The sequence below is a fragment of the Embiotoca jacksoni genome, unplaced genomic scaffold (assembly GCF_022577435.1).
Source record: "Embiotoca jacksoni isolate LCO1_2020_lvr unplaced genomic scaffold, fEmbJac1.0.p SCAF_9, whole genome shotgun sequence".
Classification (NCBI taxonomy): domain Eukaryota; kingdom Metazoa; phylum Chordata; class Actinopteri; family Embiotocidae; genus Embiotoca; species Embiotoca jacksoni.
The window spans coordinates 17436306-17455596 of record NW_027185447.1 but is presented as its reverse complement, the minus strand read 5'-3'; the positions used below and the strand labels follow the sequence as shown (position 1 = coordinate 17455596).

At 41.7% G+C, this 19291-nt stretch overlaps 1 protein-coding gene across 4 annotated transcripts in view; it reads right to left on the bottom strand.

The window, feature by feature from the left end:
• The window catches only part of LOC138192787 (metabotropic glutamate receptor 4-like), a 182267-nt gene that overhangs the window by 124930 nt on the left and 38046 nt on the right, over window positions 1-19291 (bottom strand). For all 4 annotated transcript variants that reach the window (XM_069140453.1, XM_069140452.1, XM_069140451.1 and 1 more), the window contains exon 2: window positions 5686-6690. In XM_069140453.1, the coding sequence (XP_068996554.1) occupies window positions 5686-6219 (534 nt within the window). In that variant the 5' untranslated portion in view covers window positions 6220-6690. The remainder of the gene's footprint in view (window positions 1-5685; window positions 6691-19291) is intronic.

Sequence of the window (19291 nt, the reverse complement as noted above, 5' to 3'; positions counted from 1 at the left end):
GCTGCTGTGCGGAAGTTGCCCAAGCCGCCCCCCCCCCCTCCTCCCCACACCTCCCATTGTCTGAAAGCTTATGATTGTCTCAGCAAGTCAGCTTCCACATCTGAAACACGGTGCAGTTTCTGACTGCTGCAGCAATATCCCGCACGCCAGTCACTGCGGTCGTTTTCAGTGATGTATCAGAGATACAATCGAAAGCCCGAGGCTTTAATTACACTCAGTTTGTCTTGAGTATCATAAGTAATCAATCACTAATTACCGCAAGTGTTGGTGCACTTTGCTCCTGCTTATGTAGCAGTCTAAACACCCAACTGATGAAAACAGACCAAGAGCTGGACCCAGTGATGAGGGGATGCAGAGGGGGGGAGCTTTCAACCCCAATCCCAGGACCTAAATTACGTAACAATGTTGTAAAATATTCATGACACACCATGGGGACGGAATCCTGGCTGCTCTGCAGTGCTGAGCAAACACTTCGCCCTCAGCTACTCGAAGACTGAGGAGGATAAAGAAAAGCCCATAAGTAAGGAGCTGAAAAACAATTGCTGTATGGAGATGGCAAACAGCGCTGGTTCCGATATTATTTGAGTTGTTGTGTTGAGGTTGCGCTCTATTATTTGTGTGCTCATCGTGTGCATTAAATCATCAAGTAAACAGGGACAACTTGACGAGGCAGCTCCTTATGAAATACTGCACGGATAAAGAAAAAAAAGGAAGACAACATACCCGCAGACACAGAGCCAACAGCAGCTTCTGATTAGCCCATTACAGCTCGTACATCAATGTAGAAGGTGCACTATGAGCCAAAAACACTCATCATCATCAGTTTAGCTTCAAACCAACAGCTCAGGTGAGTAAAAAAGAAATACGCCGAGAAGCTGGAAGAACCTACTCCCAGCTTTTTGAAGTCATCAGAAGCGGTGAGCAGTGAAATTGTCGTTGCTACTCGGGGGAGTCCTACGCATGGTTTTATGTGACTTTAATGATGGAGAAAGAAGCCGGAACCTGCTGAGCCACGCTGCGTGAAAGTACAACCTTAGCTTTACTTATTAGTCAATATCCATCTGGGGACCGTCAAGGATTTTAATTGCAACAGAGCAGCTTCTGATGGGTCTTACTGACTTCTATGCTGTCATGTTCCACAGCATGAAATTCAAATAGTATTAATTGAAAAGGCCCGCAGTGAAAATCTATAGACACGTATTTAAAGGAATACTTCACCGTATGACATTCGGACTTATCGTGTGCTATCACTGTATATAAATCACCAATCGGTTTTCTGCATCTTGTCTTTGTATCTTTCTACTCTCCCTCAACCCGACTCATCCTCTTCTTCCTCAGCCAGTGATTACCTGCATCATATCTGTGGACAACTGCCAGAGAATGAGCATAATTTTGTTCCCTAGTCACCAGAAATATATGCATTTCCACCGCCACTGAGAGAAAATGAAAACTTGGCCAACTTAATGACCAATATTCGATGACATCCCTCCTGTGCATTTTAACAGAGGTAGAGGCTCTACATATATTGTGGGTTCTTTTCTTTCTTTTTTTATGCAAAGCAATGCAGCATTGTCACCTTTACAGTTATGTTTTTATTTTTGATAAGATGCAGCTAAGATATTGATTGATTTTACCTCAAAAGCTACTAAGAATCATCTTATCTCAAAAATGAAATATCAGTGTAATTATTCCAAACAGCAGTGCAAACAATGCAATCAGGTAAATTAAAATTTAATGCTGGGTAGTGACGGCGGACGAAGCAGAATTAATCACAGTGGGGAAATTTTGTTTACATAATTAAATTTAGTCGCACAAAGATTAAATCCTGAAGAGGAAATTATAGAAACAAGGACACAACAAGGAATCACATGCATCTGTTGCTCTATGGCTCTTTGAAATGTGAGCAAAGCATCTACCTCATGCATATGCAATATCATCTTGTGACCCGCTGTAGTGCTGATATTATTCAAAATATTAAATCCTGTATTATTCGTTTCACCTGGGGCCACTTCCGGGCGCCATACAAATCACATTTCCATGGCTTCTTGTTTTCCTATCATAGTGATTCATGAAAATGTTTTCCGCCTGTCGAGTTCAAAGCAGATGATAAGTTGATTAAAGGCTTTTAAGGCTTCCCAGTTCTCCGCAATGTTCATTTGAAATACTACAGACATAAGTGTAAACGGCCCGTGCTTTAAGAAGCGTTGCCGCCATTGTTGTGACTGACTTTTCTTTTTGTTTGCAATTACTGTAATGCTGTCTCCTCGGTATTTGGTGTAACATTAGGAAAACAATCATCAAAAAGAAAGACAAGCCAGGGAGAAGCCATGTTTACGTGTTATGTCTGTTATAGACATTATTTTCCCTTCACTCTCACTCAGAGGTGACCGTTTTTCAGACATGTTGCCATACGAACACTCTCCATCTAAATGATCAGAAATAATCCGAGGTGTGATTTCCAAAAAATAAAAAGGGTTGCAAACTTCTTGATGTTGGACATTTTAGTCCTGCAGTTTGTTCTCTTTTCTACGAAGTAGCACTATGACCAACCGTACTGTTTACCATCTTTGTTTTTTCATATGTACTGCCAAGCCATGATTTTGTTTCCAGAAAAAAAAAGAAAAAAAAACTGACGTGTCAGACATTTTTTCATCCCCTGCCAAAACACGACTTTCGGATACTTTTTAGATCTGAAATGATGTGAGGGGACCGTGTGGAGTTAGGTCATCCCGTGTTTTTTGCCCACTATTGGAGGTGGATGCATTTGCACGTACTCCAGTACCTAAAAGCCTTTTCTCTCCTTCCATCTGATCCTGCTGCTGGTGCAGAGATTCAGACAGGAGCGGCACATGGACATAGTGCAACGGCGCTGTGATATGCATAACATGCTCTTCTAATGGCTTCCTCCCAATACCTCTCAGCACATGTATCTTGTCGAGGACAGACGGGTAATTCTAGGATTGTACCCAGCGATGCGACAGCCCATTCGGTGCCCGTCCAAGATAACTTCCTACTAAAGGTTAAGAAATGACGTACGTTCTGCAGGACATTCGATGCGTCGCTTCCTGAGACTCCTGCTTTTTTGTCAGATCCAAATAACAAAGTGTATGCGTCTGTATGCGGTTTGGAGAGTGGTAATTTTTAGCAACCATCTTCTTGAAATATTGTGTTACTGCTCAGAGTGAAGTGGCAGCATCCTGAAGTGTTCTCCGCTGGCACTCAGTGGGATTTGGCAAGGCATACTCAAAGCTCTGTCGAGGAGACTGTTCAAACCCACTGGGCAGATACCTTTAAGGCCTTTGTCCATCAGAAAGTATTGCTGCTTCCTCCGAGTTGAGCCTAGAGGGGGAATAATTTGTCCACCCGTTGGGTTCATCTCAGATTGTGAGTTGCTCCATAATCACACAAAACTCACCCTTTGCCCAAGAACACAGAGTCTTGGATGGTGCAGCCCCCTGCCCTTCAGAGCAGAGCAAAATAAAAAGCTAAATAATTTGTTCCCACTGCAGGATTTGGCATGCAATTTGGAACACACAACAACTCGCTGGAAAAATCCTGCCCAAGCAGAGGCTTGCCAATTAACTGTGTGAAGACGTCTCAAAGGCCAGTAAGTGGACAGGACCCTCCTCTGGCGGTTCATGTGCCCTCCACAAGGAGTCCTGGCAGCTTCAACAGCCTTGTTTGGTGGGATATTTGCTGTTGGAGAGTTGTGGAGTAGCATGAGGTGTAGTAGTCTTCCCAGTGTTTTGGGCTTCCCTGGCTTAGCAGTGTATTTAGAGCTGTGTGTGGGCTCTCTCTGCTGTGACTCTTGCCCTCCACATAAAGTTAAAGGTGGCACCGATGCTGCAGCTAAAAAAGTTTTTTTACTTTTTAGTTATCGTTCTTTGTGCTAACAAGAGCCTTGTAGGTGTCGTGACTTTACTTGCGGAGAAAGACTGATTGTGCACTGCTGTGCGAACATCTCCCACCGCCTCAGTGCATGTATTAAACAGAGTCATGTGTAGGCTGAGAGGATGTTGATAGTGTCATAGTGTGTATTAACCAACCTGTGTTTCTTGACAGAGTGCTTTCCTCCGCAGTGGCGTGCAATGAGACAGTTCCCGTGTGAGATATGTCAACAACTCCCTTTTTGCTCAGTGGTAAGGATAATTAGACTGCATTCCCATGATGGCGAAGTTTGCGTGACAGGTCTGAGCGTGGCATGAGAAAAAAGCCTAAAATAAATAGTTGATCCACAACTTTCTGAAAAAGCAGCGAGGATGTGGGAGTGCAGCTTTTATTCTGGCCGACTTGCGACATATCAATCAGGCGTCCGTATATTGCATATTGTACCATTTACCTTGTCTCTGTTGAGTAGTTAGTTTGCCGTAGAACGGCGGCAGACAGCTGAGACATTGTTGATTCAATGTCACAGCAAGTGATTCAGGTTTCTTCCACTGTATATCCCTTATAAAAGATGAAGCCTGTGCAGATTAAACAAAATTTACATTCTGTATTATGTGATTTGAACACCAATGAAAGCTCCACTGCGTTCTTTGCACTTCACTAGTCTTTGGTGTCTAGTGGGTGGAGAAAATAAGCCCATTATAGTGTTTACTGTATGTTTAGTCCTCAGAGGGATAAAATAGATTCAGTGTCAGTGAGTTAATGAAGAACGGATTAAAGGTAGTCACCCATGTTCATAGAACAAAGGTTACAATACGTGAACATTGTCTTTTGTCTGTCGCCTCGTCTGAAAAAGTCCCGACCGGTTTTGACTCCGTCCTGAGTTTGGATGTGGTCTGCAGTTTTGTTTGGCAGCGTTGACCAGGTATTACAAACGCCCAGTCCTATATTGTTCATGTATCGCTCTCATTTGCACATTACATCTGTTGACCGAACACAATGCAAATGCTCATTTTACACATTATAGTCAACAGTAGTGCAACGAGCTCACGGTTCCATGCATGGGTTCACTGAATTAATTAGAAGAAGGCAAGACTGAGGTCTCGGTAAATGAATGTCATTAGCGAGCAGAATTATGGTGTAATGATCAGCGCCTTGTTTTCTGGACAGTGGGGGAAAATGTCTGAAACTAAATTAATTTAAGCTTGTGAGGGAAATAAAAAGGTCCAAAAACAAAAAGCACATCGTAGAAGACCGCCAGAAATGTGATGTATAAGAAAAGTCGTGTCACGTACTCACACCAGGCATCACACTCAGCATACAAACATTTGACCCATGAGATGGAGCCTTGGATATATGTGTCATTCCATCAATATTCGCTTTAATTGGTTGCGTATTCATGTGTATTTTGTTCAATAATAGAAATAATTCATTACATTTCTGTTAGCAGTGTATTAATTAAAGCAGTGAAGTGTAGGAACTATATATCTAATATGCAAACTTTGAGATTGGTTTATTCATGGAAAGACATATCATCCTTACATTATTGAACAAAGTTATTATATGTCTCAGATTTATCTCGTAGTTTGAGATCCAAATCCGAACGTGATATTGATATCACATCAGATTAATATTCAACGTTTGCCTTTTTGCTTATATTGTTTTGAACTGAAGGTCTGATTGATCAAATGTATGACAATTTTGTCAGGAATTCTATGAAATAACAACACTGCAGTCACAATTAGAAAATACTGAAGAAAAAGTAAAGTAAAGAAGTGAATGTGTCATGAACAGACTGACCTTGAAGAGACGTAAAATGTTGGCCACCATGATTGACACGGAGCTGGCAGACGCACCAATCACTCCGACCACTCTCTCGGGCTTGGTGATGATGGGCGGCCCTCCGCTGAGACACTTGACATCAGTTGAGTCTTTCTCAATCAATGCCTGAACAAATGTCAACGACTGTTCCAGAGCGTGGGTGTCCCGCGAGCAGGTGTCCAGGATGCGTGCCCCCAGAGTGATGTTAGGCAGCAGCTCATTGTCGTTGTTGATACGATCCAGGGCGAACAGCATGGCCTCCAGCCTGTGGATCCCTTTCTCCTTCTTCAGCTCTCCACAGGCTTTGCCGTCGTTCCCCCTCGCATGCACTGGGAACAGCCCACCCAGCGATATGTCCCCGTCGATGCGTATCGAGTTGAGGTGCGTGTGGCCTGGCATTTTGGGTTTGGCTGCCGAGGCGATGAAGAAATAAGGAGCGAGCAGCAACACCCAGCAGCAGATACCTCTGTGGCAGCCAGTCCGTGCTCTCTCAAAGCCTCCTTGTTGAGTCATAATGATGGGCTAAATCCACATCCAAATACAAATTCAAGTCCTTTGAAAATGAAAGAAGTGGGCACACATAAACACACACACACATACAAATGTCCTGAAGGTTAGTCGCAATATTCTTCAGAGCACCGTCGTCTTCAGAAGTCACGTCTCATGGTTTCTAGCTCCAACGCAAACTCGGTCATACTAATTATGCAGCCTGGCTCTCTTTATCTCTTCGCCTTTATTCTTTCCTTTTTCGTTTTTCACTCTTTTCCTACACCTGACAGTGGTGGATACACACAGCAACTAAACAGTACAGAGGATGCTGAGGCAGAGTCCACGGAGAGCGTTCTCATAAGGCAAGAACAAAGGTGGGAAGCTTGCCTCTCTTCTCCGGATCTTCAGAGTCACTCGGCTGCATTTAGCTTTCCTCTTGGTCTGTCAACCAGGCAGAACGTCACAAGACGAGCCGGTTGTCTCCACGGTGGGCTCCTGCAAAGAGGGAGGAGAGGTGTGAGAGACACTGAAGAAACAGCGGAAAGAAAAACTTCTGCAATTGAAAGGAAACGACATCAAATGGAATCACATTCATTTTAATTCCAATAAAGATGCAGGGTTTTTCCTTATATTTGTCTCAATAAAAGTCAAATATGTAGTATGAAACTTTTGTCTGCCCCTTCTGCCAGTGAGAGGAATTACAAAAACCATGTTGACACATGCTTACGTCGTAGCCTCCACCGTGGCCTACTCCGATGCTACTGTAACACGCTAGAGAAATTTGATCGATTTAGTCCGATAACGTTAAAAGTCTAAAATGGCCGCCTGATTGAATTATTTTATCCCCTTTCAAGTTAACATGGGGGCAAACTGGAAGTCTCTATTGCTCATTCGCCACCCATAGAGCATGACCAATGCGTGGATGTCACACCTAACAGCAAATGTAAAAACCCTTTACATTTTGAACTGGAGAGAAATGTATCTGAGAAATAGTTTCTTCAGAACCGTGTGAACTTGTTTTGCAAGAACTTGAACATGACGGACCTTCTAATATCTGCAAAAGTCCCGATCTATAGCCTTAAGGGTTTGTCTCCTTTGTTGCATCTCCTACAAAGTCCTACTTAAGTCAGTGGGTGTGACGCAAGATATAATGTAAGTCACATCGTATGCATTCTGTTTTAACTGAGATCATATTCAGGAGTGCGCAGCACATTTGCATTGGATGGTCAAAGCGCCGGTCCAGTTTGTGGATCTTTGAATCCAAGCAGCAATAATACGTTGGGCCCAGCAGTCTGCAGAGGGAAATCTGTTCTCTGTTGCACCCATGCCGCTACTGCTTTCAGAGCACTGCCATGAATTATTTCTATGTGCCTTGAGCATAACTGATTTGCTGCTGCTTGGCACCATTCCACAAGCTTCATAACTGCACACTGCTCCCTTCATGTAGATCGTCCCCTGAGTGCTTTACCAAAAGGTTATGAAATACGGTGCTAAATTAAGAGCAGAGGATTCTGATAATCAAAGAAACAATGTTTTTTGAGTTATGAACATATGCGCTCTTTGCACAGCCCGAATCCCTCCCAGTCTCACACAACCCCTTTTATCCACAGCGGCTACTCTCTCTCTTTCTCTGTATGTCTCTCTCTCTCTCTCTCTCTCTCTCTCTCTCTCTGTGTGTGTGTGTGTGTGTGTGTGTGTGTGTGTGTGTGTGTGTGTGTGTACGTTTGCACGTTCGCTCAACAGTGGGCTGGCTTCCTCCACATCTCTGGACTAATAGAGCGATGGATCTGGACACAGTGGGAGAAACCTGCAGCTCTCTCTCTCTCTCTCTCTCTCTCTCTCTCTCTCCCTTTCTCCCTGTCCCCTTGTCCCCCTGTCCCCCTCTCTCTCACACCATCACACACACACACACACACACACACATCTCTGTCAGGTTTTACTTCATGCTGCTTTTGTATGCTAACACACAGACCCCTGCTGTGGTGCAGCCTGTAACAGAGGACACAAAGGGCAAAAAAAAATCTTCCAAGATCACAAAGTTGCGTTTCATTGCAGCAGCTGTCCAATCTTTCCCTTTGAAGCTTTGATATTCTTTATTTATCTTAATGAAGATCGAGGTTATGGCTCCTTAGTTGTTGTTTTTTTCATATATCACATTTTGTCTCTAATTCTGTGCACATATTTGTATTATTATCTCAGTGTAGTGGAAGTGTCAAGCGATTTACCATAAATCAGGAAATAAAGACAACTTCACCGTCTGCTTGTCACGTGTGCGTCTTTGCTGACATTAACTTTGGACATCAAATCAAATAGTAGAGACGCCCTGTTCTAATACTACACAATGGCCTGTCTGGAGCTGCTGCTTCTCCCATCCTGCTGGGGACCAAAAGGAGATATTTATATCATTCTGCAGAGATCATCCTCCTAAAACCTAACATCCATAATAGATGAAAGCCTACCAGTCGCTGCAAAACATCTCGTTCTGTGGAAAAGCCTGGACGAGGAGAGAGCGGAAATGATCGCTACGCAGGCTTGAGTTTTGTGAGAATTGAAAATAGACAAACGTAAGGGGAGTCTACCCGAGGATGATGGAGCAGTGCTGGCTTTTTAACCAATATTAACAGATGCTTTTGAATAAAGCACCATGTAGAGGTCAAACAGTCTAATCCGTAAGACCCATAATGAAGACTCATGAAGACTCTGCAATGTTTATTTTGAAAGAATTTGCAGTATGGGTGGCCATAATAATAGCTTTTAATTCAGCAATTTCACTTCTCTTATAATGTAAGATCATTTTCACTGACATCAAAATATGAGCCTGAAAATTAAGGACAAAAGCCGTAGGCAGGGAACTTCTTTTTTCAAACCAGCCCATCCTTCTTCATTGTGATGACAAACTAATAAAGCCACAATCATGGTAATTACAGAGCACCGCTGAACAAAACAACCAGATCTTGAGCTCTTGACAATACCCTGATAATTGAATCAGGTTTTAAGACCGAGCCATCGACATCTGAGATATGAAGTCCTCCCGGCGACTCAAGATCTTCGTGGACGGGGTGGATAGCAGTGCTTCTTCGCTGTCATCACTCTGTGAAACACTGCGTACGCAGTGGCAGCTTTTACCAGATGTTTAGTCGCACGGCCCAGATGGGCAGAGCAGATAAACATCAGCTGTCTGCAGAGAGGAAGAGTTAGGGGGGGAAAATTGCAGAATCCACACAGCAACCGTTTCCCCTCCCCGTGATGAGGAGGAGCTCCAGTTTTCTCTGCACTCAATCAGAGTCTCCTGCTGCTGCGTGCGCCGCCACACTGACAGCTGACACAGCGAAGGCTTTACTCCAGTAAAGGTTCCACTGAAATGGAAATGCACGTTGCTGTGGACTCATTTGTAGACACATTATTTACTGCGCTGTTTAGAATTTAGGAGATGAAGGTGGTTTTTTTTTTTGTTACTGAGTGAGATCCATTCTATTAAAGTTAAATTAATCACTATTAAATTCTGTTTGTTTACATTGTAGAGAAAATTAATCACATTTTCAGCAGTAAATAGCTGATTAAGCCTTCTCCCCTGTTAGGATCTCTCAAATGGTAAATTCGCTTTGCACTCTGAATTTGCTCGAAGGCTAGTCAAGATAAACGTGATGGTGAGCATTTTTTTTTCTCGTCGCAGCATCGTGTTTGATGGCTGCCATCATCGTGGAGAGAGAGCTTTAAAATTAGAATTTTGGAGATTGGGCAAAATCTTCCTCGCTAATTATTTCTAAAATGTTTCGCTTGATATTTTTGGAATAAAGGCATTTTTTTCAGCAGCGCCGCAGACTCTGTCCTGACATTTTAATTGAGGGCCGTTTAGTTAAATTTGCGAGGAGAAGTTTGGTGCCCACCGGGGAAGAGAGTCGCTCCTGAGCATTCAACTAAGTATTGGAAAGCAGCAAAGAGATGAAATGCTAAAACGGAGGGAAACATAAGACCTACCTCTGAAATAGTTCAAAAAATTACAAATCTTTTCTCTGCCAAATGATCAGAGATTGCCGACAGCATTTCTAAATTTTGAATCGACTGTTGGCTACTCACCAGCTATTACTAAGCCAGGATGACAAGCGAACTCCCACTAAGCCAGACTGTTTCTGAGGAAACAAGGCCAATAATTAGCAATTGCCTTGCTATAAAACAGTTTTTGTTTTGTCACAAGTTTGAAACCAAGTCTGCCTTCAGCCTTATTTTAAGATTCACTTCACACTGTATCAGAAAAATACATCACGGTTAGCTGCACACGACAATATCCTCCCACCCTTCACATCACATTACACACATCTCAGCTGTTGTTTCGACCATCTTCATAGTGGCACTTTACACGAGCCGTTCGGTTAGTGTCTCCGACAACAAGGAGTTTTATTGAACAAGAATCTTTTTGACGATTATTAGAAAACTTTTACACACTTAAACCAAGCAAATATGAAGCAGTTGATATCTGCATCCTCAATAATCTTCCATTGTGTAAATCAATGTAACCAAAACAAGCCATGTTTTTTTTTTTTATCTCAGATATCCTAAATAATCAGTCCAGAAGATCCTGCTGTAAGTGCTCTGCTTTCTTCATCTTAGATAATGTCATGTTTTGCCGTTTTATTCATTCACTCTCAGCATCTTGTAAAGCGCCAAAGAAATGCAGCGACACACTCCGCTTAATTTTCCATCCTTTCGTCGCTGCAAAGCTTCACAGTGACATGCGTCCTGCTAATAGGTCCGTCAAAGTGGAGCTGGGCTCTGTCTGACAGTGATGTCCTAATACAGCGGGGAGCAGCTGTTTTGGCCGATATGCTTCAGCAGAGGAGATACTTAGGCCCAAAAGGCCAATATGATAATATGATCACGGCGGAGAATGGAGATAAAGTCTTCAGTACAGAGAGCGTTACCCTGTCTTCATGCCTGCATGTCTGCGGCTGGTCTGCTCCAATCACACAGGTTGCTTTTCTAGCTTCAGATTTGTTGTTCATTCCTGTTTACATCATGTATACTGAGTGTATTTTCACCCTAATGTGTTTTTTGCATGATAAATTCAGCTTCTTCTGAGGAAAACAATCCTCTGGAGATTCTTTCCCGATTTTTATTGGTGAAAAACATAACGAAAATCTGTATTATTTTCAGAGGCATTTAGACTGAAGAAAGTGCTACGATTCCCATTCAAAAATGGCAGAGAGTTGGTCAGGATGGACAGTAGACATATGAAATGCAAAACTTGCAGCTGTGCTTTAGATTTAAACATTTAATTTTTGATCCCAGACAAAACATAACCAAACATTTCAATATTGCTGTTGTCACAAGACTGAATCATTCGGCTGAGAATATTTTACTAAACCATTCAGTATAAACATGTTTGCAACTTCCCAGATACAATAATTAACAGCATTTGCTTTTTATGTCAATAGAAAATATAGTGCAGTCAACATTATGTTTCCTTCAAAACATTTGCTGCTGCAGATTAGTTGAATATAGGCACACTTCCTAAGGACAGCCATAGAGAAAAAAAACAAACAGCTAAAGAAAGTTCTGTTGCAGAAACTGTTTAAAAGTAATTGTCTTTTTGACATTATTTTCTCATTTTAAGCGTCCTGGAGTCCATCAGAGGAGAAAATTGCAGTGCTCAGTTCTCTTGGTGTCATTTTTCTTTGACCCTGACATTTTCTGTGTCAGTTTCTGCTGAAATACAAAAGAATGGGGAGCTTAATTATTATTAACGTCAAACGGATGACTGTGGCCATTGTTCTTAGACAATACAGGCGGTGGTAAAATATAAGCTTGTCCTCACTGCCAAGACGAGTAGTGACAGATCCTCTAAAAGCAGTGACTCACTCGTTATGGCATTTGAGAAGAAAACAGTTTATTTACATCTCGGTATATAGTAGGAGGAGAGGCTGTAATGCAGTTAAAAGCATGTTAGAAATGTCATGTTTCTATATTTGTGTTTGTGTAATTGAATTTATTTGGATTTAGTTCACTTGCAAATAAGAAATTACATGGATAGAATTACATATTACATTAGGAAGTGTAATGTTTCCGTGGAATGAGTTAATTAGCTGGTGGCTACAACTAGAGCAATAGTGTTTTGGTTTTTAGCATATATCTATTTATAGACAACTATCACTTGGACATTCAAGAAAATTTGATGCCTCTCTGACATGTTTTGCAATTAAGAGGCATCTTTTTTTCCTCAAGAGTTATTTAGGGATTTTTATTTTGATGTGATATTTCAGCTGCTTATCAGTCCATATTTGATTTAATTCTTCTAATACTGTAAGCATGAAGATGTTGTTTTGTTTTTTGTTTATATTTCTTTGTCATAACACCATTTACTGATCACTCAATCTTAAGATCTGACACATCATACCACTCACAAAATGACATGTAGGAGTATTTTCAGCGCCCTCTATAGGGTCAACTCATCCTGATACCTAAATGACAAAATAGCACATTTGCGACAGGCATAACGGACATTTGTTGTCATGGAAACAACAATAAACACATGATAAGCAATATTAAGCAATCACAGTTTGGTTAGGGTCAGCAAAAAGGTTCAAATAGTACTATTGTTACACAAGTTGCATTACGTACATTAGAATAAATACATTACGTAACTTAAATTACATGCGTCAGTTAAAAAGAGTCAGCGTTGACTTTTGATGTCACACGGGACCTCGACTTCCTCCAGGCGTGGATTTTGTCACTCTTTAATCTCCGTAAATTGACTCCTCTCTTTTGCTCCCATTATAATTACTACAGCCACAAGAGGTCGCATTAAATGTAAATATGGCTCGTATTAAGCTGCTGGAACACAGGAACGACAGTGCCACGCATTATTGGAGAATGGTCTGACAGATCTGTGTATTAAGACTGTGTGTTCAGGATTTAGGGATCTATGAGTCTACCAAGGAGTACGCACATTGACAGAAAGTGGGACCATCAGGCCTTTCAGGCTTTTGATATCATTAATTGCCTTTCATGTCGCGCAGTATCGCTGCTTGACTCCCCACTGGCTCAAAGTTTGAAACCCTCGCTGCCCGACAGCGTGACGGATAGAACACAGTTTTCTAGTAAGAATACAGAGTCACCTTTGTGGCAAATGTTACACAAATCTTCTCAGATGCGTCATAATTTGAGTGAGTGTCAGATTAATTCTGTGTGAAATGCTCCTGCTATGACGAGTCAGATTCAAGGTAGAAGACAAAAACAAGAGTGCAAGAGTGCAGGGGCAGCGAGAGCGCTTGAGAGAAAGAGAAAGCAGAGGGGAGTGTGCTCAAAGCTTCATTAAATGCATTGTAACTCTATAGAAGAAGCTATCTGTATTCATCCCATCTCTGTAACAGACACCCACCTCCCAGATAATTCCCCTTTTCTCCATTACCCTCATCCCCCTCTCCAGGACACTGTCCATTAGCTCGCTCCACCAGAGCTGGAGATATTGGGGCCGATTCATATTCGCTCATTAACACTTACTTCATGCAAAATGCAGATGCCATTAACAAACAGTCTGTGCTGCTGCCCTGGGCTAACGGGAAAGATGTGGAGATCAGTGGAGAATATCTAGCTGTGAAAATGCAGAGCAGGACAAAACAACTCTTTTAAAGAGGTCGTAGTGGCGTAATAATGAGATTACAGATTCATGAACCCATTTCTTCCGTGTTTGTATTGTACATCTGCAACCCTATGGCGTCATACTTACTGAAAATTATCCCAAATGTGACTCATTTATTTACAAATGTACATATCAACACAGATTACGTGCAGACCGAAGACAAAAAAAACTGCGTATAAAGAGTAGTGTACACTTTTTGAATAACATCCTCCTTTCAGCGAGAGCTCCTTTGTTGCCTTATATCTAAAAAAATAAATAAATAAATAATCCCAGAATTACACTGTTGTCAGATGTGCTGTTGCCGTAGTTAAATGTAATTTTATACTGATTCTGGCCTTCAATATGTTACTTCCACTAAATGCAGCTTTAACTCATGTCTACTAATCGCTGCATGTATGTAAAACATACATTTTTCATGGCCAAATCCTTCAAGCCTCTGCCAACACGTGCAATTTAATGGAAGGCGGGTTGTAGAGGTGGAGAGATGATACGACTTTGTCCTGCTGTTTCTTTCATTTCCAAGTGAATGATATAAAATATGGACATGAGAGGGAGTGAAGCACTGAACAAAAAGCCACTGGCTGAGCGTTGGTGTGCGTGTCCCACTTTGCTTGAACTTATTTTTCATGTCGCACCACAGTTTAGAACGTCAACACACAGAAAGCACCCTCTGAGTGTTTTGTCTTATATGTGGCAAATGAGACAGACATAAGTGTACAGTATGGAGATTTAACTAAAGTAGAATGCTTTTTTTATATATATATTCACAACCAGACAGCAGACACCCTCAAATAGTAACTCACCAAGAAATCACATCATATCACTGTGCCACATTGTGTTAATTTAAATACGGCTAATTATCTACTTTGTGACTTATTAATCGCTGCTAGTTTGCTTTATGATGAACCGCGTATCACAGCGAAATCCTAACATTTACCAGTCTGAACTGCATTAACTCGCCAATAATGTAGATGTTAAACATCCCAGTTGCTCCACAAATGATTTGCCAGGTTTGCCAACCAAAGTGAGAATGAATCGAATTGATTGAACGTATTGACAGATGAAGCTGTGACTCTCGTCCTGCAGATCGATGCACTGGTGCGGCGCATGGGAAGATGTGTGATAAAAGAAAAGACAACTGAAATAAAAAGAAGGGCTACAATTTGTTTGGTAGGCGTTCCCTTTCATCTTTGTAGTACATTTCAGCCTACACAAACTACAAATCAGATCCCTATTCATCTGACGAACACAACAACACAGCTCATGGCAAAGCTAGCAGACCAATTTCTTTCAAGCTAGAAGACAGAAATGAAACATTTCTTGTGTCTGCAGAGCAGAAATCAAATGAAGGAAGACGGTGGCAGCTGCCATGTAAAGCACTCTGTCAATCCAATAAATCTCTCCCCAAGAGCAGCGCCCTAATAGTCAAGTAATAGCCGGCTAACAGAGCTGAGCACATTTCAGTGTGTGCAGGGAGATAGTTTTGTCACAGAAAGCAAATGCTCCAAAGACACCTCCCTCGGTGGGGACAATAGGGGGGCAAAGACGTATTTGTTAGGAATCACATATTTCAAATCACACATTGAGCTTCTAAGTATAGCCTGGGTTTATCTGCGCTCCTGGAGACAAGCTATGAATACTGCATCCCTCTGGTTGCTGCCACCCTGTCAAAGAGGGTTTCAATGTTGAGGCATGCTTGAATGGATAAAGTGGATTTTTTATTTATTTTTTTATCATGAGAACAGCAACCATTCACTTCTCGTGCATTCCTTTACATACGGGCGTGGGATGCAAAGTGGAGTTGGCTGTCCCTGAGGGACTCAAAGGTAACATTATATTTGAAAAAGGTAAAGGAAATCCAAGAGTATTAGAAGCTCCCGAATCTCTCCTGAAAACTCGATACATTAGAAAGTGACGTGTGATCGTCTCCACCATCCAAAGTTTAAAAGGATTGTTTCCGTTTCAGCCGACAGGACTCGGTCATTTCTGCTTTGTTTGCCTGGTAAAGCAGGCAAACTGAGCTCTGTCGCTTCAACACCGCATAGCTCTCCACCCCTGCCACGATTCCACTGTTGAACACCTGGACCTCATTTTCACTGGCGCAGCAATTGGTGGAGATAATCATGCATCACTTTCTAATGTATGATATTTTCAGGAAGCGTAGGGGGAGCTCCAAACCCGACAGGCACGCCGCTGTTTGTGCCAAATGGGCGTGGTTCCCACACCATTTATGTTTGGCTCACAAAATGGCACGTGATGGCTTGAAACAACGGCAACAATGGTTTTGAAGCATGAGCCGTTCCATTTAAAACAATGAGGAGTAGTAGACACATTTATTCTCTCATTAAATTAGAGGTTATCGTCTTCGCCACCATTTGCAAACTTACAGACAGCTCAGTAACATTTTTCATTTTAATATTGATTGCCACCTGATAGTTAATGCAATTTGTTCTCATAGCTTTCCCTACGCTACCTGAACTTGTGTGGCAATTTAGTTTGATTGTCAGCTGGTGGAGAGTCGGTGTAATACCTGGCACTTGTTTTCCATTTAAGTAGCTCTTCCCACCGCTGTCACTGCACAGCATGTGGCCCACTGGCGAGGCCAAGCAGGGTACACCCTCAGTGATTTGAATTAGTGTCAAGAGGTCGCAGCAGCATGGCCTTAATAGCACATTGCTCTCCCAGAGCACAGAGCAAAGCAGTGAACCTCTTGTTTCGTTCATCCTCTGTGGAAGAGCTCTGCTGTTCTCAGGAATTTTGATATGTGGTTTTCTGCCCAGTCGTATTAATTTCTTTTCATCTCCGTTTAAGGGTTATGTCTTTTGGGGATTTTCCTGATTTTTAAAGCTCCTTCATATCCATGTTATCAGCTGTGTTTTGTGACGTAAGCAGTGATGCAAACCTAATTGCTCTCTCGGGGATGATAAAGAATTTAGAGATGAGGTTGACAAACACACTTCAAATATGGTTTTACTAGACAGCTGGATTGGAGCAAAGGGTGCAAAAATAGCTAAAATATTATTGTTTCCTAATGCCCAAGGGGACGTCTTCAGTTGTTTTGTTCATCAACAGTCACTTAAAACAAAGAGGAGTAGCAAACGTTCACAAATGAGAAGCTAAATCCAATGAAAGGTTTGGCATGTTTCAAAGAAAAAATTGAGATGATCAATCAATTATCAATAACTTTTTCTGTGGTTATGTTAGCTCAGAGCACTCAATGGAGGCTAAGGAATGATCATCATCTTGTTTAGGGCATAAAAAAAGTCAGCTGATCCTAAATGTTTAACAGGATCAAATTTTTCCACTTTTTCCAGTCCCTTCCAGGAGTCTCCTCTGGTTGCCAGGCAACTAATAGCAAAGGAATAGTCCGGCTTCTAACCTGTAAAACATTAATTTGTAATTTTTTTTGGGGGGGGGGGGGATTTAATGAAATACCATATAATGTCATATAGTGGGTTTTAGAGGGGCTGCATGGCAGATTTTATTACCTTTGGACAGAGCAGGGCTTGCTGTCCCCTGTACTTCCCAGTCTTAATGCTAAGCTTCATATTCAGCATACAGAACACGTGAATGGCATTATTCTTCTTGTTCCTCTCAGCAGCAAAAAAAGCAAGTAAAAATGTTGAGCTTTTTCTTCAACCAAGCCACAATCCGTCCCTAACTCTATCCAATTGGTTTTCTATCCTAAATTAACTACTGGAAGGATTACAAAAACATATAGGCAAGCAATTTAATAGTATATGTATGTAATAGTTGATGAAACAGGGCTACAATAAAGAAGCTGTGGTTGTACGTACCATCTCAAAAAACAGAGTATCCCTTCACAATCATTTCCTTTTTCTCAGGCTTTTGTGGACATGATGTTCTCGTGTCATTGTCATTGCTACAGTAACTCCATTGTGCACAACGTTGGGCACTTGTTGATTGATACTGAGCTGTTAGAGCATCAGGCTATATTGATGTTGACAGTCCCGAGCTTGTATCAAAGGTCCCTGTCATCACCACAACCAGCACCCACACAGGCACTCTCACTTCCTCATACTATCATCTTTACTTTTTAATGCTATCATTACTAAAAAAAGTAAGAAAGAAAGAAACTAGAGAGCAGAACCCAGCTTGCTTAATGTTATCTGCCAATATTGAAATCTCTCCTCTATTTTGCCATTCATCTCTTATTAGCGGGATCTATCCAGCTTCAAAGGGTATCCAGTCTGCCTTTGGTCTGATGACACGGATTTAATCCCCAGACTAAAGATTTTGTAAAAGTGATTTTATTTTTTTTTTTTTTTTTTTTTTTTTTTCTTGTCAAATGTGCATGCTGGGCAGCTGGAGTGTGGCTGAAAGCACATGTTTGGAGGCTGCCAAGAGGAGTGGAACTGATCATTAAATACAGGAATACAAACAGATAATCAAAGGGTATTAGGTTGTAAGCTCTGCATCATTGCTAATTGGGTTGCCAGTTAAATTTATTAGAATCTGACACTTTTTTTTTCTCCTGTTCCAAGCTTTATTCTTAGATTCTTGGCAGGAGGTGTCTTGCAAACCGTTATAGAGAGGTACAGTTGAGCTCTGCAGGAAAAATAGTGCATGATAATTGTTGCAGTCAAATTAATATTTTAGTAGCTTGGAAACCGTATTTGTGTATTATCCAACTGAGTATCGAAAAACCACAAATGTTCCAAGAGCAAGTTGAAGATTTAGTCAGCGTTTATGTGCTGGTATACCCATGGCAGTTTCCTTTTCCCCAACAATTTATTTTTTTTTGTATCCTAATTGATGTTTTCCAAGAGTTACTCCCTCGGCTGGTGCGGAGGGGTTCTCCTTTTCATTTACTGTTTTATGATCCTGCCACTGTGAAGCCTTTCAAGGCCGTAACTCTGATTAACGGCTATTCAAATCCACTACACTGGACTTTGTGAACACAAAACCTAAAATTGGACCCGACAACAGCCTTTCAATTCAGGAAGCACTGAAGTCGGTCGTAATGCATTCATACATTTCTAAGAGCAGATCCAGCGCATTGGCTTTGTGACAGTTGCCTCGAGCTTCGCTACAGGCCATGTCCGCTGTGATCCGGCTGCCTTCAGAAAGCATCTGAGCCGGTCAAGGCTGTTTGAGGACTGAGCGGTAACGAGCCTCTGACTTTACTGGAGCTTCTTTCAAGGACTTGAATCAGGGACAATGAGCCGCATTGATTAGAAGTGTTAATGGACAAGTAAGACGAGATGGTGACCTGTCCAGCTATCCCACCACAGCTCAGTCTAAATGCTGCATGCTCAATCTTAGTGTGACCTAATGCAAGTTTACACTCTGTTTACCATGAAAAAAAGCATTACAAGTAGCTAAAGCATGACTTGTCTGATTACCGGATATAGTGTGTTTTTATAAATCTGCCATCGGCAGACTATTTCAATCGACATTTGCTTTCCCTTCTACTACACGTCTGTTACCGTAGCAATA